A 21,059-nucleotide genomic window follows, 5' to 3' on the forward strand; every position below is an offset into this window, starting at 1 on the left:
CGTTAGCCTTACAACTCGGCGGCAATGTAATGAGTAACTCAAACAATTTATTAATAAAACCGCTAAGTGCATACCTAAGAAATCAAGACATCTAGTTATTGTGGATATGACGCTTTTTTTAATCAAACATGTTGCAAGTGCTTATGAAAGGTTTGGGCTTGAATTCTCATAAAAATGACCGCGTATTACATCTTGACAGTTCTTTCACTCAAACAAAATTACAAATGCAGCAAAACCAGTTGTTTAGTGGCCCTTAACTACTTGGCACAGACGTAGCAGTTTAGTATTTCAAATATTTCCAATAATAATAGTCCATTTGCTTGCCATTCGATTTCTTCATTGCTAATGCAATCACGAGTCTAGTCTACCTTAAACGTAGATACAGTCGCTAAAATTAAAATCTGGCGCTTTAAATCGGAATGTATTTATTAGAATGAAATTTAGAATGAAGTTCAGAGTTCCAAGTTGAGAGGTCCATTTTACACCTCAGCTTCCGAACTGACTATACAGCGTCTAGAAATAGGGCTCCTCGCTACCTACCCTAACCCTAATGCAGGACGAGGCTCGTAGGTCTCCTCTTCCCTGTTCCTCGTACTCTTGGAACACATAGGTTGGTTTGGTTTTTACATGTTTATTAGGGCAAATAAACGGGGAAAACTGGTACAGAGTTCAGGGGAGTGTGGACACGTAAACGCTTTCCGGCTTGCAGGACGTTGACTCTTCTTTCACGAGGCTCTATTCGTATCCCTGCAACCTCTCTAAAAAGGAACATTAAAACAGCATAAGTATTATGTAGCGTCTGGAGACTTCCCTGAAGACAAAAGAAGACACAACACTCGGGCAGAATATATGTATTCAGCACAGAGAAGGTATCTGGGCTACTGGCATAGCCCGAAGGCCAGCCTACCCAGTGAGGTACACGAAGGCTAATTCGAAGTACAAAAGTGGCGCCTCACCAACCTCGAGGGATAAACCGCCATTGTATTACACTTACACTAAGCTCTGTTTATGAGGCAGTGTTAAAGCAACTTGCACGTCGCGTGGATGCGACTCCAGTTAAGCCTACGGAGGATCATGTCTGCTTGTAAGATTACCGTATTTCAACTTGCTAAGGCAAGGCTGCTAAAGCTACTCAAAACCACGCAATCTTCAAGCCTTGGAGAGGACACACAGAAGCACTTTCAATGTTGGAACACCGTTTAGGAGAACTGTGCAGCGTTGTTGTGATTTGCGTCGATGAATTGATGAGTTGGCAAACCTTCATGCATTCGGATACGTAAGCGCTAATCAAACTCCCCAATAAAATAAGTCTTTGCTTAAACATACTAAAGTGGCTCCACTCCCGGTCCGATCTAAAAGTTAACACTACTCTTGGTGCGATTGCTGTGATGCTAGCTGATAAATGGTAGAGTAGATGGTTTAAAATGCATTCTTCCACCATAGAAACTGGGTTTAAGTGAGCGTTTACTAGGCTAGCAAGCTTTATAAGTGGCCTGTACCCAACCCGGTCCCAGGAGATGTGAAAGTGCACAGAGCTCTATTTAGTGCGCTGCGTCTGCTCTCTTACTTCAAAGAGATCTTACGTTCAGTTCAGTGAGGATGGCACCATCCCTTTGGTATTCGCTATAGCAGAACTTCATTATGTTAATAAAATATCTCGCCTCCCAAGAGTTAATAGAGGTCGTGAAAAAGAAATAAGTAATGTTTTTTTTAAATTGCAACCATGGGATTAATTGTTTGTCACTGAAGTTGACGTTGCAAGTCGACATCGGTGATAAAAGCAGCTTCAGCGCAAAGATTAAGTGTAATCAAGTCTATAGTGTATGTTCCGTCTTGAAGTCGTAGAAGTGATGTGAAATATGAAGGCGATAATGGAATGAGACTGTGATGCACCGCCATACATGACTGCTTCTATGGGCCCGCTTGATGAGCACTTTAATACAGCACCGTCACCAAAACCGCGAACACCTTGCTTGCCAGTTAACCGCGATCAAAGTATGCAGTAACCAATAAATTTTATGCATAATCTCAAAGTCGGCGTAACATTTACATTGAAACGTGGCAGAGCTGAAGGCTGTGTTAGCTCAGCACCAAATCGGCAGCACTACTAAAGTGCTGCGCTGCTGCCTATAACTGTGAGTCAGTAAAGCAGAAGCCTATTAGTGGACTAGACCTCGTAAATAGTCTGTGGAGTGCTCTTATGGCTTTGAGAACTCTGCTACATCGCTGTGGCGAATATTTGGACCACGCTCCATCAAATGAGGGCGCCTGCTGTTGACCATATTAGTTTAAGATTAGTTTTGTGGTCAGATTATGTATTGACCCTGAAATTCAAGGCCTGCCTCATGGGCTGTCCCCTTATTGTGTGGGTCCAGTCCGACGGCAGGTCATAGGGTGAGATACGGCTGAATGTGGTATCCTACTCCCTATTTTGAAAAAACGAACCTCTTACATTAATGATTGCAAACCGAGTTCGCCCTCATTTGAAGAGTTTGAAAGATGGTTGAAGTCCTTCGAGAAACACTGTCGCTTAATTGTTTCAACTTGACGAGATTTTTTTACTACTTCCTCAGAAGTGATAGCAACTATCTTACAAGCGTGAAAGGTGTTGTACCTTGATCCTTGAGCTGTGGCAGCCAAACGGACTCCAGGTCTTAAGTAGGATGGCAGTTCAGTCTGCCTTATTTTAGTCGTCGCGTTTCGTTTTTAGCGAGAGCTTCTGTTTTATGCTGCCCCACTATACAAATCCTTAGTGCTGGTAGCTCCCAGATTACTTTCTGCAAAATTTTCCACCGAAAATATTTCTTAGAAGAAAAACAGTTGGAACGGTGAATTGACGCAAGACGGAGACTCTAGTTGAAGGGACTGGTCTTGAAGGCTACAAGTAATAATGACTACTCTAGTTGGGCGTTGTCTACGCCCCGGCAGTTTGGGAGCCAGAACTAAGGGCAGAATAGCACGTATTTAGTGGTGTGCTGAGGTCGCCTGTAGTGCATCGACCCGACTGTCTCTGAAAAGCCAAATGTCCATTGCTTTTAGCTAAGTCATGTGTAGTGCTGCTAAAGACGACCAGTATTTCCCGTTTATTGGTCATGGCAACTGTTGTGCCCGTTAAGTCCAACGTTTTCTTAGAAGAAGAGCCCTTCATGTCTGTTTCTTTAAAGAACTACTGCACGGCCTCGCTCATTCTGTTGCATTTTATTAGAAAATAAACTACAGGCTTTGTGTAAGAAGTTGCCAACAGCTTAAATTAAGCACAAGATCATACGGGTCTCAAACACTTTTTGATGTGAATTCCAAGCACAAAATGCAGGATCATGGATCCTGGAGTTAAAAACTTAGGCTACCTCCGAGTGATTCGTCGTTCCACAGCCTAGAATTTCCACGGCATATGCTGTAGCAAATTGATTGGCTTCGTTGACTCCATTCGCAGTTATGACCGAGGTGTAAAACCATGTCCGTGTTGGGATTGAAAAACTACTTGAGGTCTGCTGAAGTGCAACAAGCAGATATGCATACACACCACAGTTGGTTTAAGTGGGAACTAAAGCCATTCAGTGGCAAAGCAGGATTGCCTAAACAAATTCTCAACGATACTCGATGGAGTTAAGAAGTTTCGCTCCTTCAAGTTTAATAACTCAAGGTATTCTGTAACCTTGTCAAGTGAGGATTGAAGGGTGAGGCGAGCCTAAGCCCGATCAAAAGATTGTAGCGGGGGGAGTACCTTATGAATACGTTCTGGAGCCAGTAACTGAAGAAATAATTGCTCGAACTGCAAAAGGGTTCCTATTGGACGCAGAGGGCGTCGGTGATCTAGTCCTTTTAGGCGACGCTTAGGCCCGGTGGAGAATGTGGTCCAGAAGGAATCATAAAAGGCACATCTCTGGATGGGATCGTTGGGAAGTAGCCGTGCGGCCAGTTAATTGCGCCCTGAGAAGGAACATACGACAACTGGGTTCGTTGGGATGTCACGACTAATGGCAGTTCTGCTGTTACCCTCCTTCGAACGCATGAAAGTCCCAACTGCTGACAGTAATTAATGCCCATTTTTGCGCGGCAAGTATCCTTTTTCAGTTTTACTACTCTTGTTCATACTACAATTTGCCACTCAATTTAAATTACTGCTGTTACCACGTGTGAGACTGACTTGCTCACATGGCCGTAACTTTCCTGTTTGCTCCAGTACATTGGTATGTCATTGAAGAGCCACGATCAACAAGGTAAGTGCAGTTTCATACCCATACCACTTTGCCGCTCAATTCCGTGTTTTAGCTGTGTTGTTGAGCCAAGTAATCGTCCTGAACCGCAGTGTCTTACAAGTGACAGTAAAACTATCGAGTTACAGCACCACGAAAACATGAAAGTTTCTTGTCGGCTAACATCCGACCATGCTACCAAGAAGAAGTACGATTTGCTAAGACGTAAGTACCCCGTGGTTAAATCTAGCGTTAAAACCAATGCCAACTTACCACATAACCCCTATCTTTAACAGTGACCCCCAGCGCCTCCCTTAACAACGTCACACTTCCACTTCGGCAGCAACAGGTCTACGAGTAAACTGCGACTATCCGTGAGACTGACCCAGAGATGATGCATTGATTTCGCAACAAGGAAGCAGTATCCTCTACTAGTGGTAGTTCACACGGTGGTTCTAGTCGGAATATCTGAATATTGGGTCCCGCCAGGAGAACTGTCTGAGGGTAACTAATTCGGAAGTGGCATGGGCTTGTCGGGGTTTTTTGGCAAGCATATTCTGCGTGTCAACTGCCTTTCAAAGTAACATTGCCTCAAAGAGGCGTGTGGATGAGTTTTTCATTTGTAAGGTTATATTTTTCCACTTTTGGGTTCGTTCTCGATTCTCTGAGAGCTGACATCTAGCCACTGGCAATTATCGAACAGAAATAGAAGTAACTGATAAGCAAAGATAGACTTTGTTTAAACTTCTTTATAGTCAGTCTTTGAGGACTTAGTCTTGCCTGCAAAATCCTCCCTTTGATACCGTCTAAAAGTGCTAACCAGGCAATAAAATCTGGATTGTTCTATTCTAGTTAGCCTCGCTTACTGCTGTCACTGAGGCATCATCATTAGAGAGAGGAATATGCATGAGCAGTCCTTACTAGGGCACACAAGGACTGAAATTCTATAGATATCATCTTCCTTTAAATCCGTTACACACAGAAGACCGAAGGCTCGTATGGGCACACGTTCAAATGAAAGAATTTAAGAGCATCACAAATACCAATGAACATTTCCGTTGATTTGCAATTGGTTGTAATTATCGATATCCAGGTTAATGTTATCAGTATTCACTCCTGCATATTTTAATCGCAATAAAAGTGTATGCTTATGCAGGTCGAGTCTTCCCTTACGCGGCATTTTCAGGAAGAAATGGGTAAGCCTTTGACCATCCGAGGCATCCTTTGTGTTCACTAAATAATTACTAACAAGAGCGTGTTGATTCATTTACGTTTTTTAGTCAAGATACCAACGGATGAATTTGCCACTTTTTATATATTTCTTGTTACATTTGACAAACTTCTACATATTCAAATGACCTGATCAAAATCAGATAGTCGAATTTGTTACGGTGCAGTGAGCTTGGCTCACTATCTAATAATTTAAAGGATTTTGCTTTTTGCATTAAGATTTTTGGACAAAAAGTTTATTTTGAATACCGATATTTAATCACTACCTGCAAATTCACAAGGCCATTCTCAAGGCTCTCAAAACCTGTCCAACCTTGTAACTGCCTTCGTTCCCAATGGACTATCAGTTGGTAAGGTGCCTCGGTCGCATGCTGCGGCTTTGGCTGCAGGCTGTTGTTTTTCAATCTCTCGTGCCTTCTAAGTTTTTAATCACAGCTTATGCTACCCGCTCCTCGAGCTATTTCTCCACTGAGTCCACCTCCTTCTCTCTAGGAAAGGTTATTACCGTATGTGTACCATCAGTAAGATTTGATAAAGTTGCAAGAAAGGGTCTCAATATGACTCAGTTCGACTTTGAAAAGGCTTTTTATAACCAGAAGTTTCGCCTCAACAAAGAAAAACTTCTGAAAAAGAGTCGCAAACTTGACGAAGGCGATATATTGGATCTGGTTACCCGGGAAGAATGTGGAAAAATTTACGGGAAACGCGTTATACTCATAAATGTAGCTGAAAAGGGTTGTGGTTTTTCAGTAACTTTGAATTGTGTTCGTCAGATTCACCAACTATATGCTAATTGTAGCCAGTCTTAATTTTGTTTCCCAACTTCGAGTCCTTGTGTTATCATATTTTTGTGGCATTGCAATAAACTGGTGCATCATGTGTGTTCCTTTATTAACCCATTCTTTTTCAACATTTCACGCTAACTTCCCTTCTAGATGTGCCTTGCATTCCGCAAAATCCGATCAAGACCGCCTATTGCTCTGTTTTTGAGCGTATTGTTGCTCTGTGTGACATTCCTTTCGAGTGCCTTGATTAGATTTCATACAGAAAAGTCGATTCCCGATTCGGACGTTAGGACGGTTTGGTCTTCTTGGCACTTTTCATTTTTTTTAGAATGCTGCTAAAATGCTACATACCTTTTCGGAACTCGAATTCTGCAGCGAACCTTGGACGAGCTTCCCAAAACAGTTTCAGCTAAATGACGCCTTTTTGCTCAATCTTGATAGTTTGAACTACAGAAAGTCGGATCAAGTTTTCTCTCGCAACTTTCGACTTGGTATAATTTACTCATACAAACCGACAATAAAGAGTAAACCGCTGTTTGCTCAAATGCGTGGCAGTCATCTTGGATTCACAGGTAGGGTGAGTGTGTGATATGCTCATTTTTATTAAAAAGGGAGTGATGCTTTTGAGAAAATTAATGTTTCTCTTCTGGTTCCTGATTTTGACCCAACTCAACCACCTTGTACGGGTCAAAATTGTGAGACACATACCTTTGACGGTTGTCTTTCTTTGGCTGCGCCAACAAAACTGTTTCCTCACTTCCAGTATGTGCTTGACTGAGTTATGGTTTATCATAATATTATTTTTTCGCTCCCTTACATCAACCTAATCCCTTTTAGCAATCATCAACAGTGTACTCGCGAACAAATTATTCAAATAAAGTCCAATAATTCGGCCCGGCTGCTGTGGCAAAGGCGATTTCACTTAGTGGGTCGACAAATTTGTCAGGGTCACACCATTTGGGAGCCTCAATTTCCGGTAAAAACTCCACTTCTATTAACCATATCACCGGTAGGTTTCGTTGATTTTGGCTTATTGTTTTTCCTCCACTTTACTGTTTTGGAGCACGTTTGCTATTTCTTGCTGCAAATTCATGCTTTGGAAACCCATTTGTGGTTTTTAAACCATTCAGGTGTTACTCACACGCAAAAATAATCGTCATTTGGAAACGTTAAGAGATACTCTATACTAGTTATAATGATGGGATTCAGTCATCTCTTCCCACTTTTCAGAACTTGTTTGCATTAATTTGCTCAAAGGTCTTGAATTGTTTTAGAATATCTAGTTCGTTTGTTTTGTTTGTAATTTTGATGTGGCTAATAAACGATCATGAAGAAGTGTTTTGCGCTTTTTGTTCAAGTGCTTTTGAAGGCTCTGGTACTGCCGTACTTAATGCGAGATTTCCATTCTGGATAGGTCTTGTTTGTGCAAATAGCTTTACTATAGCATCGGATCCAGTTATGGCTATACCTGTACGAAGTTAAGCCAGGCCATATGGTCATTTCTGCTTTGTTGGAAGCCTTTTGTTTTCAAATTCAATCTGGCGTCCACACTTTCCTCACTTTAAGCCACGCCTAGGATTGGATACGTGGATATTTTTTATCCTCGATTCTCAACCATTTATGTAGACATATATAGTGCTTTGACATTTACAATAAAAGTCTTTGTTTCAAATATACAGCCTGATTTTCTTAATTGCACCAAAGCGTTTTGTGTTTTAGGAGGACATCTGGCTGATCTCGAGTCGCCTATTATACGCAATTTGGCTTCTCTTGATCATTATTTTTGCCATTTGTGTTTCTCTAATGTGCGTACGAAGTCCTCCACGGAGATACGGACCACCTCCACTTCTTCGAAGTTGCAGCACTGTTTCGTAATGTGGGAGGAGACAGAGGATTCAGCCCGCACCCTTATTGGTTTTTGACCTCGATTATTGCTGTGGACTTTATCGCCTTTTTTAACCTTAGAGACATTTTTTCACCATTGAATTGATCTCTTCAGACTCCTGTACTTTTCATATATACATTACATATTTTTCAATTTCTTTTTATCGATTCCTCTTGACAATGTGTGCGTGCTCAGCGTGCTTTTTGGTGTCCACTTTTATGTTGATGCCTTACAGGTAAATCCTCATGGAGAAAACAGAAGGTTCCTTCGCTGTGGCTCAGAGGTTAGGTCATGTCAACGTCTCTCAGAGTAAGTTATTAAGCGAACCACTTGACCACTATTTATTCGCGGTTTTATCTAATTGCTAGTGATAATTTCTTATTCAAGTTCGATTTATCCCAGACAGGAAGGCTCTCTGCAGCGGTAGACCCTGAGTCTGTCAAAGGGGCTGTTCAGTTGTTAAACGTTGCTCGCAGCTGTCAAAATATGGTTAAATGCCTAGGCTTTGTCGAACTTCAGTCATCTCGTTCAAAGCTCAATGAATACGTTTGTCTATCAGGCAAACGACAGTTGTCAAATCCAGATTCCTTAGTTTGTGTGACATGTAGTTGGGTCTTGCGACAACATCAATTTGTCTCCTCCACGATCACATCTGATCAATCGTGAGTTCGCTGAACATTTCAGTAGTTTTTGCAGTCGATGTTTTCTCTAGTTAATTGACAAACTGGTCTTCGGAGGCCTAATCTTATACCACCATCTCTTGGTGTACGCTCTTTCTCGACAGTCGGTATCTTGTTATTGTGTCCAACGCATGTAATTATTCAGTTTGTCTCTCATCATCCGTTAAAAGCCGACATATTAACATGGCTGGCACGTATATCGTCCGTTTAATTTGCTGAATAAAATCTATTCTATTAACTCGTATACCCAACTGACTTTCATCAATCAATTCTTTTTTGGCATGATCACTTCACTTCTGTCCACTAACATCCAGAGTAGTTCAAGACGTGTGGGTTATAATGGACTTCTATCTGGCTGACTTGTGCCTATCTTAATCTCTACAAGACGGCACTCTTCAAATTACCGACTGCTGGTTGTGCGTTTAATTCATTAATCATGCACTCTAGATGCTGCGTCAGTTCTACCGTAATAAGGTTCTTGCTTATCCATGTTCTCGCAAAAAATTACCTTAGGACGACAATGTAAAACGAACACTTGCTCCTGAAATGGTGACGTTCAAAAAGTAGAGTGAGGTGCGAAAGGAATTGGCCTTCTTATGCTTTTGATTAAAGCATTTTCGGAAATTTAGAATGTTTTTTAACTAACTGTTGTGACACGTTAGTATTTTTAAATGAATCACCATTTAAATGGGTTATTTGTGGTCACTTGTGTTTCGGTGATGTGTGACATTCTTTGCGTTGATTTGCACAGTGAGATTACTGGGTTTACTACTGTCTTTCCTAGGTTTTGTTTTACCGGGTATATAAACGCTTTCTTCGGAACTATAAAGTCTATCAGCTTAAATCTACTCCACACTATATGCATGCAGCTGTACAATTTATTCTTTTCTTTGTGGCAGGTGATCAGTACCTACCCTTGGAGCACAGACTACCGCCTGCTGAAGCTGTTGCGCTCGAAAGTATAGAGTTAAAAAAGAAGGTGTCTGTTTTTTCCAAACTGTTCTCAATTTTGCAGCTTATTGCTCTGGATATCATTTTATGGGTTGATGACTTTTAGAGCTTACACCAAGTGTCATTTTGTATATCACTGACGAGTTTACATTTGAATCCATTTAAGGTATGTATCAGTGGATTTCTCAACACTTTCCGCCTTTTTAGGCTCGTCTAATTCAAGTGTCTACCGAGGATATGGAGGTGAAATACTATTTAAGGCAACTCGGTGAACCAATCTGTAAGTTTCATCACCCGCTAAGACTGCGTCACTGTTCGATCCACTGAAGCCGAACTCAGCCACACTTCTGTAGGCATAATGAATACAAACTTCGTAATTTCCTAGCTGTGCCGGGAGCCACCATAAACTTTCTTTTTTGCTTTGTACTTATCTCATTCCCAGCAAACGACTAATTTTTCTATTTGATGAGTATGTTTCGTATTAATCACCTAGAAGAGTTAATGAATCGCGAATTGCAGCCATCTGTATGCGGCCAGGTGCGAAATTCAGGTAACGGTGATGCCGTGGAGCAGTCAAATGTACATGACTTCCATGTTACTACCATTGGAATATCCAAGCGTGTGATGAATGATTGAGGGGCTTCGGAGGCAATGCAATTACTCTTTAAGTAACCATAACAATGACAATGTCTGGTAGTTTTAAGACCGTTTCTACCGTCATGAACGAAATAAAATGAAAATTAGGTTTGTAACAAGGTAAACGGACTGTATGCAATCAAAGATTTGGTTGCAAGTTAGCAGTTTTCATTAGTCTCAACCTTTCCGTGTCTCCGTCTGTGTGTTCACCGATTGTGTAGGTATTTGTGCCTTGTTATAATTCTTGTGCGGATATGAAACAGTCTACAACTTCAAGCGAATGCGTTCGCTCTTCATGGGTTGGTGGTGTGAAAATAATTTTTTTAGCTCATGAATACTGTCTTAGAATTGAGTTTATTAGCTAATCGTGAGCAAAATCCCAACTACATGTAATTTTGAACCATTAATGAAAGTGCCTTTCTTAACTGGGGCAGTTTTAGATATTTGTGTTATTTTCCACGTTGACATAATTGGATTCTTGTTAATTCAAAACCCGTAGTATTTTATTTTGACGTTTGCACAATTATCCGGCTTGCAAAAGTAATGCCATGTGGAATTTAAGTGGTATTCCTTTACGTAATTTGGCTGATGCCGTATGGCGGTTTGGAATTCGCATTACTCAGCATGATATGGCATTTACCTGATTGTTGACTTTTAATTTCTTATCTTATTTTAGTCAATTTTTATCACGGCACTAAATTGTTCCATTCATACAATTTAACCTTAAATGAAATAGAGTTTAAATGGAATCTGAAAAAGATTGTTCGTTTGGTCCAAACTGGTCAGGTGAATCGCACTTTCATCCATATGATACCCTATTTCAGTGTACCCATTTCAAGACGCTCACAATGCAAATTCATTCCAAGTTAATCACCTACCTCTGTTGAATCACAACTCAATAGTCTCTCCTTTCCTTGAGATACGCTAATAATCTGTGACCATGAAACGCTACACTTAGGTCTGTTTGGCGAAGATGGAGCCGACAGGCGGGAACGTCTACGAATGTTTCTAGCAGTATCCGGAGGGCCGGCTCAGCGTCCCATCCTCGATGTTTCCGACGCAAAAAACTCCACATTGGCAGCTCGTGACGTAAGCCACTCCAATTAGAAGCAAAAGCCTCGTTCTTTTCGCTCCCTTGTGGTGTTCTATGTGCGTGGGGTTTACGCGTGTTATTTGTCTCCGCCTGCTGGCAGAACAATACGGTCTGGTACCACCAAGGTCCGGAGGGTCTGGCGGAGGCGCGAATGTGGATTGCGAAGTACTCCTTAGCTCAGGCCAAACAACGTCTCGAACGGTCCAGGCGTTACTATGCTTCCACGCCTGAGCCCCAACGCAAGGCTCGCTATCAGGAATACCTAAAAATCCTTCGGGTATGTTCTTCCTTCCGTATTTCCTCTTCATTTTTGGTGGAATTCCTTTTTGACTATCGTCGTCGAACACTCCACATTACGTGCTGCAGCCGTCCGTGTGAATTTGGTGAAAGCGAAAGCAGTAGCATCGTGGTGTGCATTGATCTGTTCTGCTGCGAGATGACGCTAGTGTACTCTATTGTATATTTCGACCACTCATTCTTGTATACGTTCCACCTAATATGTAAAATCTTGTATTACAAGCTACCATAAACAGCGTTTTGGATGCAGTCGTATGTCTGGGTGGGCAGCGGCCTTTTCATTGTCGATCGAATGGAAATTGTGCAACTGTCGGTCTTGTTTGCTTAAACATGCTGAATTGTTGATGTCTTTGGAGCAAGTGTTCGCACTTTGTTTTGTTAGACCGGAAGTACGACTGATTGTCTAAAAACAAACAGCCTTCATTTGATCTCGAACCATTGAATTGATTTGAACTTTGTCACTAATTATTTTACCATGATATGCATTATTCTCTCCCACTCTTCTTTATTATTTTGAGATTTCATTATCTCACGTGTTAACAAACGATAACAATTTTTCCCCAACTTTTTCATCTTCGGTCTCACAGGAACACGCTTTCTTTTTGTCATCTTTGCGCCTTGTGAAAGGATAGACTGGTTGCCGTCGTTATTCACTTTTTAGAATATTTCATCCTTAATTGACTTTCACTATATCATTTACCAATGGTTGTTATCGCCTTTGGATGGTTTATCGAAATTTGCTAGTTCGATAGAGTTGTAACAGAATCAATTTAGCAGTTTTATGCAACTCATTTGAGAGAATGGAGAGATTAGTCAGATATTCCGTTTCATCTCCACACTAGCAAAAACGCAACACTCGCTTCTTTTTGGTGTTCGCAGAGCACGGCACTTGTGTGCAGTCAGGTGGGTGACACGCGGCCTCTGACTTGTTGCCAATTCTCGCCGGACGGGGAGATGCTGGCGACCACGTCTCTGAGTGGTCTGTGTCGCCTCTGGTTGGTGCCAAATTGTGAGCTGCAGATGAACCTACGCGGCCACCAGTCAGGCGCCTGTTGCATCGCCTGGCACCCTCAGGCCCGCCTTCAACCCAACCTCCAAATTGCTCTCGCCAGCTCTGCGCAGGTAGGCGTCTCCTCACTCTGGTTATGTCACCACATATCCTGCATACAAGCTGGGCTAAGTGGTGGGCACATTCTTTCATTGCTTGTTTCCATTACATTATTCGTCGTTTTTTTTGAGTAGGAGGAGGGAACTTTTTGTGATAGTCTCTTGACTTTTTAATGTTTTAGAATAATTTGAGTGAAATTTGAAGAAATTCCATAAATCGCTATTTATCCTTGGCTTAAAAGTGAACATTGTTTGAGCTCTTTTGAAAGAATGGCTTGTCCGTGAAGAACGGAGCTATTTTAGGCCTTTTAAATGCATATCAAAATTATTTGTTGTTAGATGGTCTTTTGAAATCAGTAATACTTCTCATAGTTCGTGCATTGCACATTTTTATACTTGCAATGTATCAGTGGTATAGTGCAACTCACCTAGTGTACTTATTCAGTTCTCGATAAGGCCTTCCCAATATCTTTTTTATCCATTCTTTAAATTTCGTGCGTGGACAACTGGGTCGTTTTAGTTCAAGTAAAGAGTGCAAAGTTCTAATGAACCGAGGTGGCATGATTCTGTCAAGACTGGTTAAGGAATAAGCGAATATTTTGTACCCAAACCTTCTTCACAAGTTTCATTTTAATCTAAATATGCCAATTATCTGAACATTACCAACCTGAGGAGGTTCAAAATAATCCGTGTACGACTTCCACTGGTCTCTGGATGTCTTCGTAGGACGGGAGTGTGAAGCTGTGGAGCTTAGACAACGAGGAGCCGCTGGCGGACATCGAGGGTCACGCGCCTTACCGCGTCTCACGAATCGCTTTCCACCCCTCGGGTCGCTTTTTGGGTACGACTTGTTTCGACTTCTCTTGGCGCCTGTGGGACCTGGAGGTGTGCGTCGAGATCCTCCACCAGGAAGGCCACTCAAAACCCGTCTATGACATCGCCTTCCACCCCGATGGCTCGCTGGCCCTCACTGCCGGTCTAGATAGCTACGGGCGTGTGTGGGATTTGCGCACCGGCCGGTGCATCATGTTTCTCGAGGGCCATTTGGAGGAGATGCTAGGCGTCGATATCGCCGCCAACGGCTACCACGCCGCTTCTTCCTCCGCCGAAAATTGTGTTCGCATTTGGGACCTGCGCCAACAGCAGACAATATATGTCATCCCTGCGCACACCAGTGTTGTCAGCTCGGTAAAATTCGAACGTACGTGCTACTCCCTGCATTATATCTATTTACAAGACCTCATTTTAGGCGTTAGGACCCGATTGGTACGCTTAATAGTCACTGAATTGGTCAGAGCATCAAAAAAGTTTCCAGCGCGTAGATACCTTAGTTTTATGCTTTCGTCTCTACTCCGGGTAGTGGTTCCGACAGTTGACAATTGGCTGAAATTTTTGAATGAATGCTTTTTTCGCATTGCTAAATTAAATTCCGTGGTGCTGGTGCTAATCCCAGTGTTTTTATTAATGAGCTATTAACCGTATTTGCACTTGCATATGTTGTAGCGGGAAGTCATAATTACTTAGTGACGAGTTCCTTTGATAAGACGATCAAGTTGTGGGGTCACCCCTTGTGGTCGCCGATCCGAACGCTGGAGGGCCACTCAGGACGCTGTGTCTACGCAGATATCTCGCCGGATAAAAAACTCATTGCCTCTGCGTCCCACGATCTTACCTTCAAGTTGTGGTCTCCCCACGCTGGGGAACATCACTAGCCACCGCTTGCTCCATCCGTGTGTATATTCCTAAAGATCACATACCTTTCAAACACAATGTTGCTTTTTATTAAAAAAAGCATGTTCTGTTCAAGTGGGGTTTGGCCTAAAAAATTAGTGCTGCAAGTAAATGTCTCATAAAACCTTTGCTATCGTAGAGCTCAATCAGCGAGTGCGGAATTTCTCGACTTTCTAGCATCAGACCGCTTGATGTCTTCTTCGCGGCTTAGACGCTTCAGATTTAGTGGCGGATATTTTGGCACGTAGGTCCCATAAAAATCAAGCATATTCTGAAGGACGATATAGGCATTTGGTCCTCCCGACTACGTTTCCGGCTTTTTGACAACGACGACTCCAGCCCAAGGCTTCAGGGGTGCACGACCTGTTCAGTGCTCAGTGGTAGAAAAGAAGCGCTTACCGGCTGAAATGCTATAGCGATATTGTTAAGCAAGTCATTGAGATGATAAGCCGTTTTTAACGCGCTCGATATCACTTTCAGGATATTTCTTCCCACATATTTGTAGGCGCATTTAATCCCTTCCAACCTTCAGATTTAGGGTGTTTTTAGTTGATATTCGTTTTCATACGATAAATTGATAAACACTTGCAATGCGTTGCTACTTCTCAAAGTGTAAGACGGAGGTATGCATGCGTCGATGGTTTTCATTGAGGTAACTGCATTTGAAATACAATGAGAATGTATGAAAATTTGCTGCACTTGCGTAGCATGGTCTACAGTCCGTAAGCACACCGTGAAGTATGCCATAACGTTACCCCTCTACTTCGGCACACCTGAGCCCAACCACCAGGGTCCAGACCCTCTCATCTGTCAGATACGACTTTGTACCGTCGTGACACCACCCCCTTGTCTTGAAGACAATAAATAGATGGTCTACCTCAGCGTTTATCTTGAGTCTCCCCGACTACACATATAGATCAATGCAAAATCACCGACCAGCCTCCCCATGCTGAATGCAGTGATCAGAGATCACGCAGTCTGCCGCGGTTGTGTCCAGCGCTCATCACGTCCACTTACCCCATCCACCTCTGAATGGGCATTATGGTGGATCGGACTGCGTAAAACTCCACACTGCCCGTACGACAATGGTCCACTCGCTGGCGGAGCGTCTCCAACCCTTCACACGGCCCATTTAATCAGCCGAGTAGTCCACCGCTTCACCAGACAGACCCATCACCGTTCCCACTCGGATACAAAAAAACGGTAATCACCTAACAGTTTGTTTATTTTTACATGTAATAATCAAATTTCGTAATCACCCACTGCGAGGTGATCAGATAGCACAATAAGGTAGAGTAACAAAGCACAAGGTAATACTAGTAGGTACACAGAATCAGTCAGAACCACGCTATACACAAACAAAAGGCGCCCACCTCCTCTCTCATCAGCTGATATCCGAACTCCGCAACTGCGCGAAAATGCGAATGATCGACATAACCGACGAGGGCATCAAGTCTACTTCTGAGACGCACTTTGGAGTAAAGATTACAAGAGGGTCAAATTGGGGACAATTTGAAAGGACCTTGTTAACGACTTTGTTCAATGCAAACTGGCCACTTGCAGCGACTGCCTTGAAATATAAATACAGGTGGCTCTGAACAGAAACTACGATTACAAAAATGTTACTTCGCCACCAATGAAAATAAAACAGCGGCCGACAAAGTCCGAATAAGCTCAAAAGATCTTCATTGAAAACGGGGGCACTGACAGAAAGGAGGGGGAAATGAGAATACAAGGATCTGAGATGAGCCTAGAATAGGAAAATCGAGGCAATATACAGCACTTCGGGAGATGGATTTCTTGGCGAGAATCCATTTCACTTCAAGCTGCGTGGGCGAAGCCTAAAGTGAAACTGAGGAAGCGACCAGTGAGCCTTTGGAGAATTGGTTTGAGTGCGTACTCACGAGATCGGACTGCGCCTTGGAATTCTTTATTCAGCCGATACCCATAAGGTTTTTCCTGCCTAGGTGATTGAGTGTTCGCTCCTAGGAACTTTAGGTAAGAAAAATACGACCAAATAAGTCCATAACAATAGGCTGGTGGGACATTTTAAACGCCAAATACAAGAGGTAAACAATAACAGAGTGTACAATTTCATCCTGCCACCACAAAAAGTACCGTACCAGATTTTACAGCAATTTGTTAAAAGAAATAATGTATCAAATGAGTAATTACAGATTGAATATTGTGTTGCAGTGGCAAAAAGCCGTCGATTCATGACTGAAATTCTGATGTCATCAGAAGTGGCATTTGATTTTTAGCATGACTATCAGATCAACTTCCAATTTTTTTCAGATGGGACTTGAGAAGCGAAAGTCGTTCCGATCTAAACGTCATACTCTCACGAGTAAGATGCAAGAAAGTAGGTCAGAAGTTGTGTTCGAACCATGAAAACTGAAGCTGTTCAAGCTAATCAAATTCATTACTGTTGTAATTGATACTGTACATACAAAACCTATTCGACTCAACCTAGACTTCGTAGAAATAAAAGTTGGTTTATCAGTTATCTTATAAATATTTTGAAATCAGCCAATGCTGCGATCATGACTTGGTTAAAAAGGGTGACTAGTGAAGCTAATGAAATTTTGGAAATCTTGTATTCAACGCGCTAAAGACCGTGATTAAGTGAGAAAAAGAAATTTGGGATGTTAACGGGATAATATGGAGGTAGCAAGTAATAGCTAGCGCCGAGAGTTCAATTGGACAATTGAAGAATGGGAGTGAGTGTAAAATGAACGCACTTTGACTTCACACCTTCGGCATCATTGGCAAGTAGATCAGCGACCTCGGGCGTCTCATCAGCACCAATCGTCTTTTTCAAACGCTGCTCATCTCGAGATTTAGCGGGTTCACCTAACCTTCGCTTGCGCGTAGTTGAGAAAGAAGTGGAAAACGGAATCTGCAATCCGCCTTCACCCATTCTCGATGAGCTCGTGTAAACAACACGGGGATTGTAGGGGAACCGACGCTTGAAACGCCTTTCGTGCACTTCTAGTTCATTTAATCCACAGAGCTCTTCATTGTTCTCCGAACTAAAATGAGCTCGTCTTTGATAATGTCCCGTGTATGGAGGCGGGTCATAATAACCATTGTCCATGTAAATGTCACTGTCATCCGTGTAGCACAATGCAGCGTAATCCTCAATAGCAATTTCGTCATAGGATCGTTTTAGGGCCCGATTAGAAACTGAAGACCGCTTAGCGATCTAAAAAGAAAGAGTGAGCATTTGAAGAAAAACGCCGACCTTAGCTACTGCCCTAACCCATATGGACTTCTTTAAAGCTGAAGCAATGCAGCTAGTACCTTTGGCATAGGAGTGTAGTTCTCACGGCCCTTTGCACGGCGTTTTCGCGAACCTGAAATACCTTTGATCTGCCTGGCATGTCGCTTAGTCTGCCTTACGTATAAGGGAGGGGAGTTATCGTCATAGTCACCTTCCTCTGCTCCCCCGGAGCTTTCGGTAGGACGTTCAAAGTCTTCCTCAACTGTATCCACGGACATAGAGTCCGCATCGAAAGAGAGACCAGCCCGAGGGTCGACAAGTCCGCGCAATAGATGCAGCTTCTCCTGTCTCAGACGGGAATTGACAGCGTCAATAATGCAAGTTTCTGCGATGGGACGAATGTGCTTTTGACAGTGGCAATACTCGTGGTCGAGATAAGGGGCCGGAGTAATGTAGACTTCGCCGGCAGGCTGAACTTGTTTATGCCAGTGGAGAGGCGGCGCCTCTTGGTCCTCGTCTAGTGCATCCAACAGCTGATCCAGAGCCGAGTTGCCTCCGTAGGTACCAGGCTTATTTACGTGGGACAGCACACGTGCAGCGTCAATAGGAGTAGAGATTGCTGTCATTGTCGATGCGGTGTGGTGCAGATTCCACATTCGCAAACTGCATGAACGGCAAGTAGACGCCGCATTCTCTTTACACTGATTACACATGTCTAAAGTTATCAAGGGTTCGTCTGCATATCAAAACAGAATTGATAATATATGCCAGTTTTCTTACAAATGAAGTTATTTCCCAATTAGCAATCCTTGAATATAAATACACGTTAATATCTGACTAAGGAGTCAGGGTCGGTTGATCATGTAAGCAACTAATACATGTGGTTTTAGAATCCAGTGACAATGAAATCCGCCGTCAGTTCGAATACAAAACCCAAGCCAATATTTATTCAAGAATACACCTAAGCTTACTCTCGTTTGTGGGATTCAATGAAGATTTTCTTCGCTGCTTTGTTTCCTTCTTCGGTTTTGTCGGAGTATCTAAGTTACAAAGCATTTGGTTAGTGGAAGGAGAGTTTAGGCATTATAGAAAATCAGGGCAAAAAATAAATTGACAGTACACATGGTGCACTTCGTAGCTTTAAGCGGACGCATGGAAGTGTCCATCCTCGCTCAGTGCCAAAGGTGGGTGGTTAACATGTGCAACTAAAAAGTACTTGCTTTAGAAAGTGTAGATGGCCGACAAACCCAAAACTCATCCTCAGTTCGACACAATAAACAATTATTTTAGTGTCCGGCGTAAATGCCGTGTAAACATAAATGCTTACCTCAGTATTATTTTCTAAGACCAGTAAACAATTCAGGTACTTAGAATGGTGGAACTGAGTTTAAGGTTTTATTAACTTACCGGTGCCGATGCCATTAGGTGTAGCGGTTCTGTGGAAGAAAAAGTCAGATCTTTAGTTGGGTTAGGCAATTGGAATATTCACGTGTTAAAATACCCGATAAATAGATTGCAAATCACTGTTTGCCATTAAATTGCTCACCCGTTACCGACAACCGAGTCGCACGATGCTTCAGCATTACACCCATCCAAGAGGAGGCGCATCATCTCCTGATACTTTTCTTCCTCTTCAGCGGGCCAGGGTTCGAATGCATAAGCACTAGATTGAACCGTTCCCTGAGAAACAGGACTTTCGGCTTTTGAGATGGCAAGGGGCAAGTAGCTGTGAGTCATTTGTGCTGATAAATTGGAGCACAGATTCTCTGAAGGCGTGGTTTGGTATGTTGTCACTGTATTTTTATTCATTGAATTATCACCTGAATCGACTAAACCAAATGAGCCGTTGCCATCGAGAACGCGATTGGAAATAATTAGGTTACTAGCCCCATTTGACTTGATCGCACATTCACTTGTGAACTCGGTGAAATTCACCTTTGAGACATCAGAGTTGATCGCCGTAAAGGGCTGAATCGGGCTAATGGTGATGGGTCTGACAACAGATCTTTCTCGAGGTATACCCAAAGTGAAGGGGTTTCGCTTGACTGCATCCAGTAAGTTGGGACGTTCACGCGGCTCAATTGCCCAAAAAGCCCCACGACCCGGGCCCTAGAGTTAACAGATAATGCAGTTTCAAAAATAGTCCAGAAGATAATATTTTCTCCACATCACAACATCGAAGTGTGAAATGATTAACCTCCAAAAAGTGCTGCGTTGGTAGTAACTATAAACAAGCTTGGTTTAACGATATATGCATTTTTAAGAATGGTGCAGTGCTAATTTCTGACAGTTAGGCAGAACTAGATCACCTCGCAAGAAACCATCTCATCAAAATAGACGGATGATCCGTAAAATAGAGTCCGGTTAGAAGGCACAAATCTTTCAAGGTTGTCAGCCTAAAGCATAAGTACTAGGATAAATATTGCGGAAACTTACAAAATTATTAAATAGAAAAAGAAAACTTACACGACCATCGCGAGGCAATCGCTTAAAGGATTTGTTTATCGAAAGGTTGTGACGTAACGAATTTTTCCAGCCAGTTGCAGAATGTTTGAAAAATGGAAAGTTGGTTTCACACCAGTTGTATATTTGATTAACAGTCATGCACTTGGTTGGGGTTGATTCAATGGCCATGAAAATAAGGTGCGTATAGCTGTACAACGGCTTTGCTAGATTCTCACCATATGCATTCGAATAATGTGAACTAGCATACGAAGAGCGCATTGCAGCAGAATTCGTTGAGAGCGAAAATGTCCTGGCTATTGGGTTCGAAAATGGGTTACTTGGCTCATGAATCTTGTACGCCTGGCCGTTTTCCACCATTTTAACGGTGGAGTATCTCTCATCACGTATGAACTCCTCCTCATTATCAAGGGGAGTTATCTTTATTATGTCTCCCTTCTGGAGCCAAGACAAAGATAAGAGATCACTTGAAGCATACTGTTCCTTTGGTAAGGGCAAGTTGCTGCCATGCACTTCATTTGGCATTCGAGAACTGTCATTGAACAAAGACTGAGGATATCCTAATGCTATCATTCTAGGTCCGCCTTGGTATGGGATTGCAATATCGGGGCTTATGCCAGACATCTAAAACAAGTGAATATTCAAGGTAGCTAATGGAACACAAGAACACCAACGCAAAAAAATAAAAGCAATGAAGCAAAACCCTTTATTCATATTTGATTCCACACAAGAAAATAGGGCACAATGTTATACTCGAGGTAAGTAAATGACTATAGCTCATC

The 21,059-nt window shown here is 42.5% G+C and overlaps 2 protein-coding genes across 2 annotated transcripts; one reads left to right on the top strand and one right to left on the bottom strand. All coding sequences in view use genetic code 11, as the record gives it.

The window, feature by feature from the left end:
- Window positions 1-4,155: 4,155 nt before the first annotated feature.
- Window positions 4,156-14,572, top strand: EGR_00205 (U4/U6 small nuclear ribonucleoprotein Prp4; the record flags this gene model as incomplete). The annotated part of the gene is made up of 13 exons (XM_024489454.1): window positions 4,156-4,220; window positions 4,273-4,421; window positions 5,919-6,175; window positions 6,362-6,505; window positions 6,540-6,783; window positions 8,332-8,379; window positions 9,676-9,755; window positions 9,935-10,007; window positions 11,322-11,452; window positions 11,557-11,733; window positions 12,633-12,875; window positions 13,587-14,061; window positions 14,364-14,572. 13 exons carry the CDS (start codon window positions 4,156-4,158, stop codon window positions 14,570-14,572), a joined length of 2,295 nt encoding a protein of 764 aa, XP_024356132.1.
- Window positions 14,573-16,412: 1,840 nt separating this feature from the next.
- On the bottom strand, window positions 16,413-20,901 carry EGR_00206 (Forkhead box protein N2; the record flags this gene model as incomplete). Its single annotated transcript, XM_024489455.1, has 7 exons — window positions 16,413-16,576; window positions 17,346-17,796; window positions 17,895-18,529; window positions 18,786-18,854; window positions 19,222-19,250; window positions 19,361-19,923; window positions 20,281-20,901. 7 exons carry the CDS (start codon window positions 20,899-20,901, stop codon window positions 16,413-16,415), a joined length of 2,532 nt encoding a protein of 843 aa, XP_024356133.1.
- Window positions 20,902-21,059: the final 158 nt, after the last annotated feature.

The sequence above is a fragment of the Echinococcus granulosus genome, assembly GCF_000524195.1.
Source record: "Echinococcus granulosus chromosome Unknown EG_S00001, whole genome shotgun sequence".
In the NCBI taxonomy this organism is placed as follows: domain Eukaryota; kingdom Metazoa; phylum Platyhelminthes; class Cestoda; order Cyclophyllidea; family Taeniidae; genus Echinococcus; species Echinococcus granulosus.